The sequence below is a fragment of the Lissotriton vulgaris genome, chromosome 12, assembly GCF_964263255.1.
Source record: "Lissotriton vulgaris chromosome 12, aLisVul1.2, whole genome shotgun sequence".
Classification (NCBI taxonomy): domain Eukaryota; kingdom Metazoa; phylum Chordata; class Amphibia; order Caudata; family Salamandridae; genus Lissotriton; species Lissotriton vulgaris.
The window spans coordinates 654,054,158-654,067,305 of record NC_141700.1 but is presented as its reverse complement, the minus strand read 5'-3'; the positions used below and the strand labels follow the sequence as shown (position 1 = coordinate 654,067,305).

Below are 13,148 nucleotides of genomic sequence, written 5' to 3'. Positions count from 1 at the left end.
TATTTTCTTAGAGCAGTGCATTTTGAAGATCCCCTCTGTACTCGAAGTCCCTTTCCCATTATGAAAGCATAGTTAAGCATTTTATAAAGTGCTGTCTTGCTTTCATCTCAATTTCATGGGGTACTGAATTTAAGAAAGCAAGTTCTTGTTCAGAGGCATAAATATCAACTATTCATGTTTTAATTAATTTTACCTTTAAATTGTTCACTGACTTATTGTAATATCCCACGACCCTTAATTATTTTGTTTCTTACCGAAGTCATCCATTTGTGAAACTATTTTTGTGCATATCGGAGATTTGAATTGGCCAAATGTCTAAATTTGCCCGGTTTTTAATCTCCACAATATATGATTTTGGCTCGCTCCCTTCTGGGGGTTTAATTGTATCTCCTTTATTGTGACAGCACAGAGACCTGCTTCCTGGGGCTGGGGACCTACAGGTAAAGTGACTTCAGATTTTGTTTTATTTTGTCTTCTAACAAGCTCCCTGTTAAATATCCACATCTCTTTTTGTATTACTCCAACTGTCTGTTCCTGCCACTTTCTAATTATATCTTCACTTTGATATCAGTGTAAAATATTCCTTTGAATGTACCTCTGCTATTCTTCCAAGTCTCCCCTAAAAATCTTTAAACTCTTAATGATTATGCATCCAGCTCTTTCTCTAAATGTCCCCTTCCTCAGCCTTCTCCTTTCTTTTTTGATATGTTTATTATCCCTATTATTTAATGGACAATAGTCTGAACCCACTGTTCTTCACATTGGCATATTCATTAATTTTGTTTGTTTCATTAATCATTGCGATATTGCCTCGTGGCCACATCGAAGATCTCTGCTAGACTTGGTTGAGGAAAGTAATATTTGCATGCTGGCAGTGCATGTGGGGGAACTTAGCTACAAGTAATTGCAGTGTTCCAATCTGTATTCCCCACAGGTATAGCTGTGGTGAGGGATTACATTGTTGGCCCTCCAATTAAAATGCAATGTGTGTGCCAGCACTGCTCCATGTTTATTGGGTGTTATGGTGTGCGCAGCGTTAGGGTGTGGGCCATGCCAGAGAAGTAGGGCAACCCTAGAATGTACAGTTAGGATTCAAAGGCACAGAAGTGCAGTCACCAATTACTTCCAGAAGGTTGGTTGATACTGGTGTTCCATCGGTTATGGATTAGGTGCATTTCAGATTCAGAGTCTAACAGTATATTAAGATGTGTTTCATGTGAATTTGAGTTGACAGCTTAAGGAGTGGTGGCCTTAGTTTACGAGCGTTAACGGGATGTGTTGGTGTGCCAGAAACCCATGTAGGTAAGGAGTTGGGGGAGAGCAGGTGGCAGGATGTAACTATTTTCCAGACCCTAATCTCTTAGCCTTTTGCTCTCTTATTCTAAGTGATACAGAAAAGGGGGTGGTGATGAACAGAGTGTCTGAATTAAGCAGACCACTCTTACCCAGTCCAAAGATCAGGGCTTGATCCATCACCATTATTTATCTCACTGCACCATCCCAGCTCAGAACCTGGCTATATGCAAATCAGTCTGTCCCTGGCCCAGTGCATCATGGGAACAGGGCAGACTAAACTACCAAGCCAATTCTTCACCAGAAAGGAGACAAGCTACCGGGGACCGGTTTCTGGCATTTCAGCCGTCTTCGGCCCGGCTTGATTGAATCCTGATGGTGCAGTGAGAAAGGGACTCATGTCTGAGTATACCCTGCCACACCTATAGTGGCCAAAAACGATACAGAAAAGGGGGTGGTGATGAACAGAGTGTCTGAATTAAGCAGATTCGGCACAGAGAGTATGGTTTCCCGAATTCCTCAGCTTGAGCATCAGTCCTCCGATCAGGCTGCCCTTTTGGGAGGATCACCTTTCACAGCAACAGGTCAGGGTCCTACACCTGAACCTGCGCACTCGTTCTTCATGCATGGAGATTGAACAGCAACAACTGACAGTCTTTGACCTCCCTGCAGAAGTCTGAGATGTCATTCTGGCAGACAGGTGTCTCTCAACCAAGACAGTATATGTCTGCTGATGGGACAAATTTGATGCTTGGTGTACTACCAAAAATGTCGGTCCCCTCTTTGCTCCTTAGTATGAGATGTTATTTGTTTTATAGTTAGCCAGGCAATGCTTTGGGCACAGTTAAAAGATATCTTTCAGTCATATTGGCTTTCTTGCGGTTGCCAGATCAGTCCTACCTGTTCATCACCTGTTATGACTCATTTTCTAAAAGGACTCCAACATGTTTCTTCCAAAACCCTTCATCATGTACCATTGGGACCTGAACTTAGTTTTGACATTTTTGATATGCCTGCCCTTCAAGCCTATGCACAGCTGCCCTCTCCATCTCTTCAAAATCAAAACAGCCTTTCTAGTGGGCATTAAATTGGCCAGGAGGGTAAGCGAGCTGCAAACATCCTCTGTGCACCCTCCTTACACCACCTTTTTTCCAGATTAATTGGTTCTGAGAACGCGTGCCTTGTTCCTTCCAAAAGTGGTGACACCCTTCCACATTGTCCAGAGCATCACATTGCCGACTTTCTTTACTCCGCCTCACCGTCCCAAAGAAATGAGACCCAGTCACTTTGACCCAAAAAGAGTGTTATTGTTCTACACTAACCATACCAGAGAACACAGGATGGACAATCAACTCTTCCTTGTTTCGCCGGATCAAAGAAAGGGAATACTGTGCAGAAACAGACCGTCTCCAGTTGGATTGCACTCTGCATTAAATTCTGCTACAGACTGGCCAAGATGCGGCTCCCAGAGGGCTTTCAGGCTCACTCCACCAGAGCCAAGCCTGTTACCACTGCATTAGCCCTGTCCTGGACATCTGTCAGGCCTTGACATGGGCATCTCTGCACATTTTTACCAAGCACTACTGCCTGAACAGTCAGGTCTGTTGTAACATGCATTTTGTCCTTTTGTTCCTTCAGGGCTACCTGGTCTGAATTTGTTCACAGACCCACCCCCAAGAGGTATTGCTTGGGTCTTAATTATAAGGTAAGGAATCTGCTGCTAGAAGTTTCTCAGATGAACAACTTACTTACCTTGGGTAATACTATATCTGGTAGAGACTCTATCTCGCTGCAAATTTCTTACCGACCCTCCCATCCTCCCCACTTCCACACACAGATTTCTTTTAAATAGTACGGGTCTTGTAGGGCCCTAGTATCTGTACACCGGTACATCAGCATTCTGTCGTGGCTCCGTGTTTCTGGCGTGGAAGTGTTATGAAAACTAACTGTTGTCAGCGCGTTGGAGTGACGCCTATATAGGCACTGCGCAGACAATACTGAAGCGGAGCTCATCGACGTCACCTACTGGTGTGCAGAGGTACTGCTAAAAAGAGTTCCGGATCCAGTCTGCCACCATGCGAATGTTTTTAGGTAAGTAATCCACAGCTTGATAAAGTGTCTACCAGATAAGTTGTTACCGAAGGTAAGTAACTTGTTTTTCTGGTGGGCAACATTACTTCCTGCATAGACCTTATTGCCCTTCGTCTGCTCTTTTTGCGGCAGTGCCCTTCTTAATCAGATCTCACAGTAAGCAATGATGTTTCCGCTGTTGTTGTCTCCTATCGACAAGCTCTTCGTTCCTTATCGCACGTTTCTTAGTTCCTTATCGCACGTTTTAGTGGGCATGGAAAAACTGCAAGGAAATGACACCAGATGCCAGGCAGTGCATTATCGAGGTTGATGTCATTAGTTCCTGGGCAAACAGAGCCACAGCTGGATTTGTAAGGTGACACCTGGCACCTCGGGATAACTAATAATGTGAAAAGGTTTTCTAGATCGACTCTGGTTTTTGTAGGATATTCATAACATGAGGACTATGAGAGAAGATATAGTATCCACCAGAAATATTATAGAAGGTAAGAAACTTTTTCTTTTGCATGTGGTCGGTGCAAGACAGTCTCGCTGAGACTCTAAGCCTGAATCATTTTAAGTTTCTTTGGTATTGACGTAGAGCTCTCTCTAATGGCAAAAGGCGTCAAGCAAAAGGGCTAACCTTTTTAAGACATTTATTTTCAGTTTTAGCCAATAAGGGCTCCTTGACTTCTCCAATCAAAGGATGTCCCTCACTTGTTTGCAGTACTTAGTCTTTTAAGGTGTGATGTTTCAGAAGTTGCCTTAAACTAACTGACAGTTTTTTATGTGTTTGTTTTGCGTAGATAGCATCATACTGCCATGTATTGGTAACAATACCAGATGAGGTACCATCTTCTGTCTTTTCAACTTCGAAAATGAAGCCTGTTTCACTGCTTTGCTTCTTGTCATTGCCTTACGCAGTAGGCCTATGTGAAATGACATTTATGCTGGCATATGCAATTTTGCATATTTTTTTGCATCGAGGGACATGTTATGCGCAAACAAGTCTCCTGCCAGTATCTCAAGAGATTTTCTTAAAAAAAGAGCATGCTTTATGGAAAAGTTGCACAATTTATCTGAAAATCAAATTTATGACTAAAAGCATAATTTTACAAACGTTTTAAGTAATTTACTGATTTTATTTTTTAAATGCCATTTTACACACCACGGCTATGCACCTTTGAGAAGAATGCAAATATAGATGTCCTTGATGCAGTGCCCTCCGGCTGTTGGAATGAGAGTCATACTTCCCAGGGGGCCTCATACTTTAGACTGCATTCGGTGGATGTTTTGCAGGAGACGTTTCGACACTGGCCCTCCATAGGCTGACTTACATTACAGCAGCAGGTCAGAGAAGGGTGGCGATGCACGTACCTCACTCAGGTCGAGAATAAACTTAACTACTTTACAAAGTCCCAAAAGTTGCTCTGAGTTTTTTTCTTTCTGTGCCGCTTGATGAATATCCAAGATGATTTTGAGCCTGTATGGAAACAATGCAACTCCAGGCGGAATGCTTTGGAAACAGGCTACCTGGCAGACTGACAGAAATTCCCACAGCCCACCTGTCGGGTAGAACAGACAACAGCCAGCCTCCTGGGGTCTCTGCCCAGACAAGAGCACATTGGTTAATGCAAATCAGTGCTCGAAGCAAAACTAGAAAGACAGGCAGTCCAATCTAATAATACCTTCCAATCGCCTCAAGATTGGTGACAACACTAATGTACCCATGTGGCTGCCCACAGGAGACCCATGTTTCTAGTTTTGAGATTCTACAAATAAGTATTAGGTCATTTGGCCTAGTTTGGCATTTAAGGAACATGAAAACCACAACATGTCATTGTGTATTAAATAACTCTCCTGGATTGGAAACCTGGTCTGCTCCTATGGGGAACCAGTGTTTACAACGCTGTCATTACATTGCGCTACTATTACAACGCAGTCATTACAACGACCGTGTTGTTGGTACGCTATGCATTTACATCACAAGTCATTACAACGACTTGCACTACGGGGTGCTGAGGTATTGGAAATGAATTCCAATACCTTCCCTACTGTTGTGCAAACTGGAGTAGGAATAGGAATTAATACTATTCCTTAGTCCAGCGCGCCCCCTAGTGCAAGTCGTTGTAATGACTTGCTATGTAAATGCATCGCATACTAAAAACGCGGTCGTTGTAATGACCGCGTTGTAAAAGCACGCGTTGTAATACATCGCAATGTTATGAGCCATATTCGCTCATATGAAGCCATCTGGGGATGTTTGCATTGCAGTCCATATTTTCATTGAGGGAAGCATGTACTGAAGTTGCCAATGCTGTACACTTTTGTGCTTAGATGAATGCTTGCGGTGCTCCTGCCCCACAGATTTTCTGTGCATGAGAGAGGCTTGTGTTGCTGCTACCTGAGCTGCAGCTGTGTGTAAGGAGAGTTTACACTGCTGTCCAGTTGATGCATGAGGCTTGCATCAAAAGTGCTTATTCTGTGTTTTTTCACTGACGCTTAAAAATCTGTTTCACCATTTTCACTGTACAGAAGCCAATTTTGATTGGCCTTGGTAGCATTATCTACCCTATTTCCTGGGGCCTGTATTAATGCTATCTCCCCACCTCCCTCTGTGTGCTGAGGTTGGGATCTTGCAAGCGGATTTGATTGACTTGTTGCATTGGCAATGCAGTAGATCCGGCTACTTTGTAAGTCAGAGTGTTTCTTTAATGATGTCACAAACACTGAAGGAGGATAGGGTGGGGAGACGACCTGCAGGTAAGTGCAGAAGGGCAAACGAGGAACCAGCCAATGGTCTTGAGGAGACAAACGATATACAAACACTATAGCTTAGGAAGGAGGGAGCAGCCGGGTAAACACATGAAACATGGGAGGAGGGAGCGACAGCAGGTCCAGAGAAATCATAGGAAGAGAAGTGGGGCACAGAGACATTGGCATGAGGGATGATGGGCTTGTAGGTGGATGGTGTAAGCTGAGAAGCCAAACAAAAGACAGGAAAAGTGGATGGGAAGGACTTGTGCTAGGCAATCAAAGTAGATGAAGGATAGTTGCACATGGTCGAGAGAGCAAGATAGAGTGACAGACACTTCTTCTCTACTTGAAGCACTTCAGACCCACTTGAAATGTATCCATAACTTTTTAGAGAAACACTGTGACAGTTATAACTGCCCAACTCAATGTAGTCCATTTATTGACTTTGGAAGGATGGATAGATAGAAGGATAAGTGGACTGGATGGGTTTAGAACCTATGGATTTATGATAACTAATACATCTCTGCAGTTGATGCGTTTATGCACCAACTTATCTTACTGGCTAAATATTTTCCTGACTATTCCAATTATTTATATTTTGTGTGCACTGAAAACCAACTCAAAAACAAAATACTTAAAGTATATTCCAAGAGTGACAAATTATACTTCATTTACCTACTTATTTTTGGTAACAAGTCTTGAGCAAGAAAAAATAACCACACCTAAGAACAGACTTGAACTTACCCAGGCCTATATATACATAGTTGGAATCCTAATGAAATTATGAAATAAAACAACCACACTCACCTTTTATCTCCTAACTTTAAGGTATAGTGCAGGTTTCATTTAGACTGATGGAGCAAGTGTTGGTGTCAACAATCAAACCCAAAGGAAGTTGTTACTATGCCAAGAAATAATCCTCCCCATAGAGCGAGGCGGAGGTTTTGCACAATGCAAAGGTTGAAGGTTTTGACGAGCAGTAGGACATAGATTTGATGGAAATTTACATCTAGCTTTTTCTCTACTCAGATATTTCAATGTATCCTCATTGTATGAAGTGAGTCTTTCTTTCTCAATTGTCCCCTGTAAAAGTTCACCACATTCAGTTTTCAACTGCAAAATATTGATTTCCCTCCTTGCCAGTTCATTCGATTGTACTGTAGTAACAGCATCAACAGTAGGAATAGCTGTAAAAACATTAGATGGAATGACATTAGCAGGAATAATCACATTAGGCCCTTCTTTACTCTCAGGTTCAGTTGTCATGCCTACTGTTTATGTACCCATACCCTCTTCTCCTGCATCTATATCCTAAATAGGGTTCTGTGTCTGTGACGCATAATATGGAGGAGGTCTTGAGTCTAATAGGACTTCTAAAAATGTGTCCTCCTCATCTGAATTATTCTGTTTTTCTTTTTAATTTCTGTTGTAATTTTTCTTTTTATTTGTCACATTACCAATTGTGGAAAACAACCAAACATTGTAGTCCCTCTCCATGTGCTCTTCTGCAGCTGCAATTTTAAATGTAACCGATGGCAAACAGCATTTTTAACCTGACCTTTCATTCTTTCATTCTTTCATTCCTTCTCAATTATGATACAATCCCATTCACTGAGTGCTTCAAACTATACAGATCTAGGTTGTGGTTTTCTTTCACTCATCACATACCTTAAATAATCAAGCTTTTCCACATTAAAGGTACCTTCTAAAGGAAATTGCATTTTCTTGTAATCCGATATGATCTCGTTCTATTACTTTAATCACATATGTATAAAGCCCTGAGTTTAACATCATTTCATAGGCAGGATACACTTCTGGAGGTATCTTTTCTCAATCTATAATAGGAACATTAGACTTCTTCAATGTAGCACTAATTTTTACTCATTCTGACTCTACACAAACCATGTGATAGAAATTCCAGTAATCAACCAATCACAGTGTGGCTACAATAAAGACTAACCAATGACAGCGCAACTTACAGCGACAACTAACCAATAAATGTGTGGCTCACTGTAGAAATCAACCAACAGCAGTGCGGCTCACTATGATATAATGCCTCCAGAAGCACAAACAAAAGACACAAAAATACGGCCCAAAATACCAAAATCTCTATACCTAAATCAAGGAAAGAAAGCAATATCAATTTCTCTTAATAAATGAGTGGTATCTTATGGCGCTATCATTTAATGAATGTGCAGTGGAAGGTGGTGCCATGCGACTCCACACTGATGCTGCCAAGAGATACCAAACCAGTACCTATCTGGAGGTAGCTCTGTGAAGGGACACGAACCAGAAAGTCCTCTAGGACTGAGCATGCAAAATGTGTCTCTCAATACACCTTACTCTCCAGACAATAGTGCTTAATAAACATACGGATGGGCACTCACAGAACTGCCTGGCAGATGTCTAGGACAGGGACTCGGCTTAGTAAGGCAGCGGTAGCAACTTTGCCCTGGTGGAGTGAGCGCGCAAGACTTCCAGCGACTGTTTTTGTGACTGTGTAGCATATCTTAATGCAAAGCAGAACCCAGCACTAGATGGTATGCATCTGCATATCCTTGCTATTGTTTTGCTCTTGCGAACCCCACAACGAGCTGATTGCCCACCCGGTGGTCTTTGATGCGATCAGTGTAGAAACTGAGCGCTCTTATGAGGTTCATGTCATAGAGTCTCTCCTCTGTTGAGGGGTGAGACCTCTCTGGTGATTCTGATGGTTGCTCAAAGAACCTCAGATAGCCATCCTACCCTAACTTTGAACCTGTAGAGACCTTCAGTCCCCCTACAGTTCCAATTAGAGCTATTAGTCACTCCTCTAGCACCCAGAAACCCATTCTGAGTTTCTAGAACCCACTTCTTCTCTGCCAGCAACCTGTTTGCAGCCAGTCCACTGAGTGCTTGACGTTGCAGCTAGACACTCCACCAATGTGCAGCTTCTAAGATGCCACCCTTGCAGCAACCAAAATCGGAGTGTATAAGCCCCACACTACTTCTTAGTAGCACTGTTAATGTCTTCTACCAGTCACAGGGGCAGATCCTATTAAAATAGTCAGATCTCTGTGATTATTAAAAAATATATATTTGGGAAACAATCATGTCTAGGTTATTGATCCTTAAAAGCAGTTAGTTGGGCTGTGTGCATGCGCATGTGGCCTACACAGCATGCAGTTGTGTCATTGTGCAATGTAAAAAAAAAAGCATTCTTTGGATATTGAAAAAATGAATACCATTATATTGGATAGTGATATTAGGTGCCACAAAATAGATCTGTTTGTATTGTATGCAATATAAATTGTCACTATTAGTATAATTATTACTAAGCATACATGCTACGTTACTTATTAACGAATGGACACGTGTAATGAAGTATACATACAACATACCTGCAACATACCTGCTCTGCTCCCTCTCGCTTTGGTCCTGGTGTCATCACACACACATTTTCACAGATTCTGTCTTTATAAATCCTTTGACTGTTTTACAGCCTTCTAAAGGACAATGCTTTATATCAATGCTGAAAATGACCAACTTTCAGTGTGACCTGGTTCACCTTATAGTCTGCTGAATCTGGAGGCCTGAAGTGAGTGAATGGCTTGCGGCCTTTGCCTTCTGACACCTACACGGGGGCATTCAAGACCTACAATTAAAGAACGGGCTGGAGTATTTCTCTTTTCTTCCACTAATGCTCTGTTGCACAGCATGAAGCGGAAGATGTATAGTTGTGGCTGAGGCAGTACGTGCTGCAGGGTATATAGTATGGTCTTTATGCAGTAAGCCTCACTCACCATCCTCTCCCTCCTCTGGTGCTCAAAAGGGATCTTAGTCCCTCTTTAATGTTTTTGAGCTGATTGTGTCGTTCAAGTTGATCCCAAAAAAGGCTTCCAATGCTTTAGCTACCAAAGGTGTTTGTGTTATGAGCCTAAAGTTAGTGGGGGTATTCCAGGTACTGGGATGGCTTTTTATGTAACAGCGCGGCTCTGGAAATATGAAATTTGAGGCTCTTTTAACCCCCAAGCTTAGTGACAGATTCAGAACTGTTCAAGAGTCAAAATGAGTCCTGGAAATTGTTGGCAGTGCACCAGCTCGGTGTGTATTCCTAAATGAAAGAGGTAAAAATGTCTTCGATCTCTTACAGTCCTTCAGACCTCATCAGTTATGAGTTTTAGAAGTGAAAAGGTATCTTCTTTAAAAGTGGAACTAAGACATTCTCAGTGAACAACTCTTAACATTTGCAGAATTTTTTTAAATGCAATAGTCTCTTGAAAATTCTTCACGGGGTCAAACGGCAGCTCTGATACTGCCATACTGACGTACCAGGCAAACAAATCAAGTTTCCTATTGGACCAGATCTGAATATAGATAGTGGTGCCAGCTCGGGGTGACCTAGCCTGAGTAACAGGTAGGATTCAAAGAATGGAGTAGTCTGCAACATTACATATCAACATATGTTTTTTTTTATTTTTTATTTCGATGCTTTCTCATGCGACACCAACATTCTCATGCCCTGGTATTTAGGAGGAGTATATGAAATTAGCATAATGTGTATTTGCGTAATTACGTGACATTCTTCAAAATTACAAAATGTGGAACCAGCATTTAGTGCTATCTCTTATCTGGCTGAACCCCATCTGCAAGAATTTGGGTTTCAGGGTAGCCACGGCAGCCTTGAGGGTTCCTAGGACCAACACGGAACAAGCTATTTTGATAGCAATGGCAAAGTTATTGGGATGGGCTTGGGTGATAAGAGATAACAAGTTGAGTCTCTTGAAATGCCCCCCTCTATCCCCCTCTTTAGGATATCAATTGTATATATTTTTAATTTGTTCTCCTGTTTTAACGTTTTTTTCTGCTGGCTTACTCTGTTTTAAATATGTCATAAATTAAATTGTTTTTTTATGCTGATGTCTTTCATGATTTTTCTAAAAATCGAAATAAAGACTTGAAAATTGAATTGAATTGAAATTGATATCTCTGACCAGAAAAATGAATGTGCAGTTACATTTCATGCTACAAAAACGCCAGGCAGTTTAATTGCATAATTTTGGGGATTTTGCACAACAAACGTAATGTGAATTCATGAGAATCCACCAATGTAATAGAAATTTAGCTCAGGCCTATTATTTACCAGGCATTTTTTCCATGTTCAATTCTGTCAGGTATGACCTTACATTTTTCCAGACTGTGAGAGCTTTATCTCACTTACGAATTACCAAGTATGACAGGTGCTACCACCGTGTAAACCATCTTCAAAAAAACTGCAGAATGCACTTTTAATAATAATAATGCATCTTTGAGGAGAAGAATGTACTCACAGAAAACTTGTGCAGGAGATTAATTAAAGAGCCATTCAGTGGAACAGTGTCACACCAAAACATACCCTGCAAACCTGATAGTTGCCCGACGCCCTCGATCATTCCATGAGCAGGATTGGGAAACCCTCAAATTTAGAAACCCAAGCGATGTGCATAGTCTAACATCTGGTATTGTTCTCGCAAAGCCAGTAAGGTGATTCGTATTTAAATAAACAGAAGTCGAGTTACAAGGGTTTTTTATAGTAGTGTATAAAATAACATGAAATAGAATATGGAATTTAATTCGTGGGTACATCTGGCATAATTCTGTGGGTCACAGCGGTCGACGAGCCAACGAAACTGACTGAGAAAAGGAGCTGCTTTTTGAAACCACTATGTGCACACGCCGTCCTTGTGGCTTGCATGACTCGTACGATGTGTAATATTTTTGGCTGCTGTGTTAAAATGGCATCCAATTTCGTTGCTCTGTTCTTTAATGCTGAATCCTCATTTTCCGTATTTTCGACTTTATGGTGCATATGAGATCTGTTAGAATTCCTTTCCCGGACTAGGTTAGCATAATTGTACCAACATAATGGACCATCTCATTTCCAAAGGGACCAGGGCTGGTTGTCCTCTGACTGTTGACAAATCTAAATATTAGGACTGTAAATACATATTAGCTCACTTGAGTTGTATTTATTTGTTTATTTATTAATTAAGATAGCACTTTCTAGTTTAATTGAATGTACAGGATATGAATGTTTCTGTTTTTGTCTACATTCTGTGAGGGCATTCCTCCAAAGCCTTTTTTTTTTCTTGGAGCCTCCAAGTTGGAGGTTTTACTCCATTATCCTTAGAAACTCTACAGATTTAGTGCCTGTAGACATGGGAAGCCTCTTTGTGAGTGTGCTTGTGAGAAAGTCCAATAACTGCCTGGTAGCTATATCTTCATACACATTTTAATAATCCCATGTTTTAAAGTTTCTTTAGCAGCTGTTTCTTAGCACTAACCCTAACAGGGAAGAGGCTTTTTTTAAGGTTTTTGCAAAGAATGTAACAGAATGAAGACTTTCGGGAAAAAACCGAATGTCTATCTGATATTTTAAAAACCTGCTAGATGGGTAGAGTTACATTATGGAGACGTCATCATGCCTTCCTCCTTTGCTTACAGTGAATGAGATGTGCATGAATTATCCTGTCTGACATATTTTAAGATAAACAGGTGTTGGAGTCGTGGGTACAGCTGTGTCCTTTTTCATATTCGATTTTTTGACTGACTTCCTCGTCCAGCTATCTTGATCACAGGCCTGCAGCATCCTCCAGATAAATGTGGAAACAGTTTGTTCTAGGGAAATTAAGTAAGTAACCTGAAAATACCAGCCGACATGGTGTATAGGGCTTGTTTTTATATGTGCAGTTGTCCTGGTCACTTGGAAAGCCTGGAGCCACTTAAACTTTCTGAAAGTTCTTAAGAGGACCTGTGCTGCTTGCAGGATCCTTCTGCATTGACTGAAGTTGAGAATTATGCTCACTTTTACAGGAGTTGAAGTGGATCTAGTGCTTCCTTTTTTTTGTTTAAATTTATTGGGTTTTAACATCGTGCATAGCAGATTGGCATAGCACAGTCATAATAGAGCGATACGTGTTCACGATAAGGACAAAGAAGAAGCTATCTACTGACTGTCTAGTTTGCAATAACTGTTCATACAGTGTACAAGTAACATTTCTCTGTGGTAC

General features: G+C 41.3%; 1 protein-coding gene across 2 annotated transcripts in view; it reads left to right on the top strand.

Annotated features, from left to right (window-relative positions):
* The window catches only part of BANP (BTG3 associated nuclear protein), a 990,655-nt gene that overhangs the window by 117,180 nt on the left and 860,327 nt on the right, over positions 1 to 13,148 (top strand). Inside the window, exon 3 of one of the 2 annotated variants that reach the window (XM_086945822.1) lies at positions 405 to 440. The exons of the other annotated variant lie outside the window; for it this stretch is intronic. Within the exon in view, the coding sequence (XP_086801948.1) occupies positions 405 to 440 (36 nt within the window). The remainder of the gene's footprint in view (positions 1 to 404; positions 441 to 13,148) is intronic. 2 annotated transcript variants of the gene reach the window in all.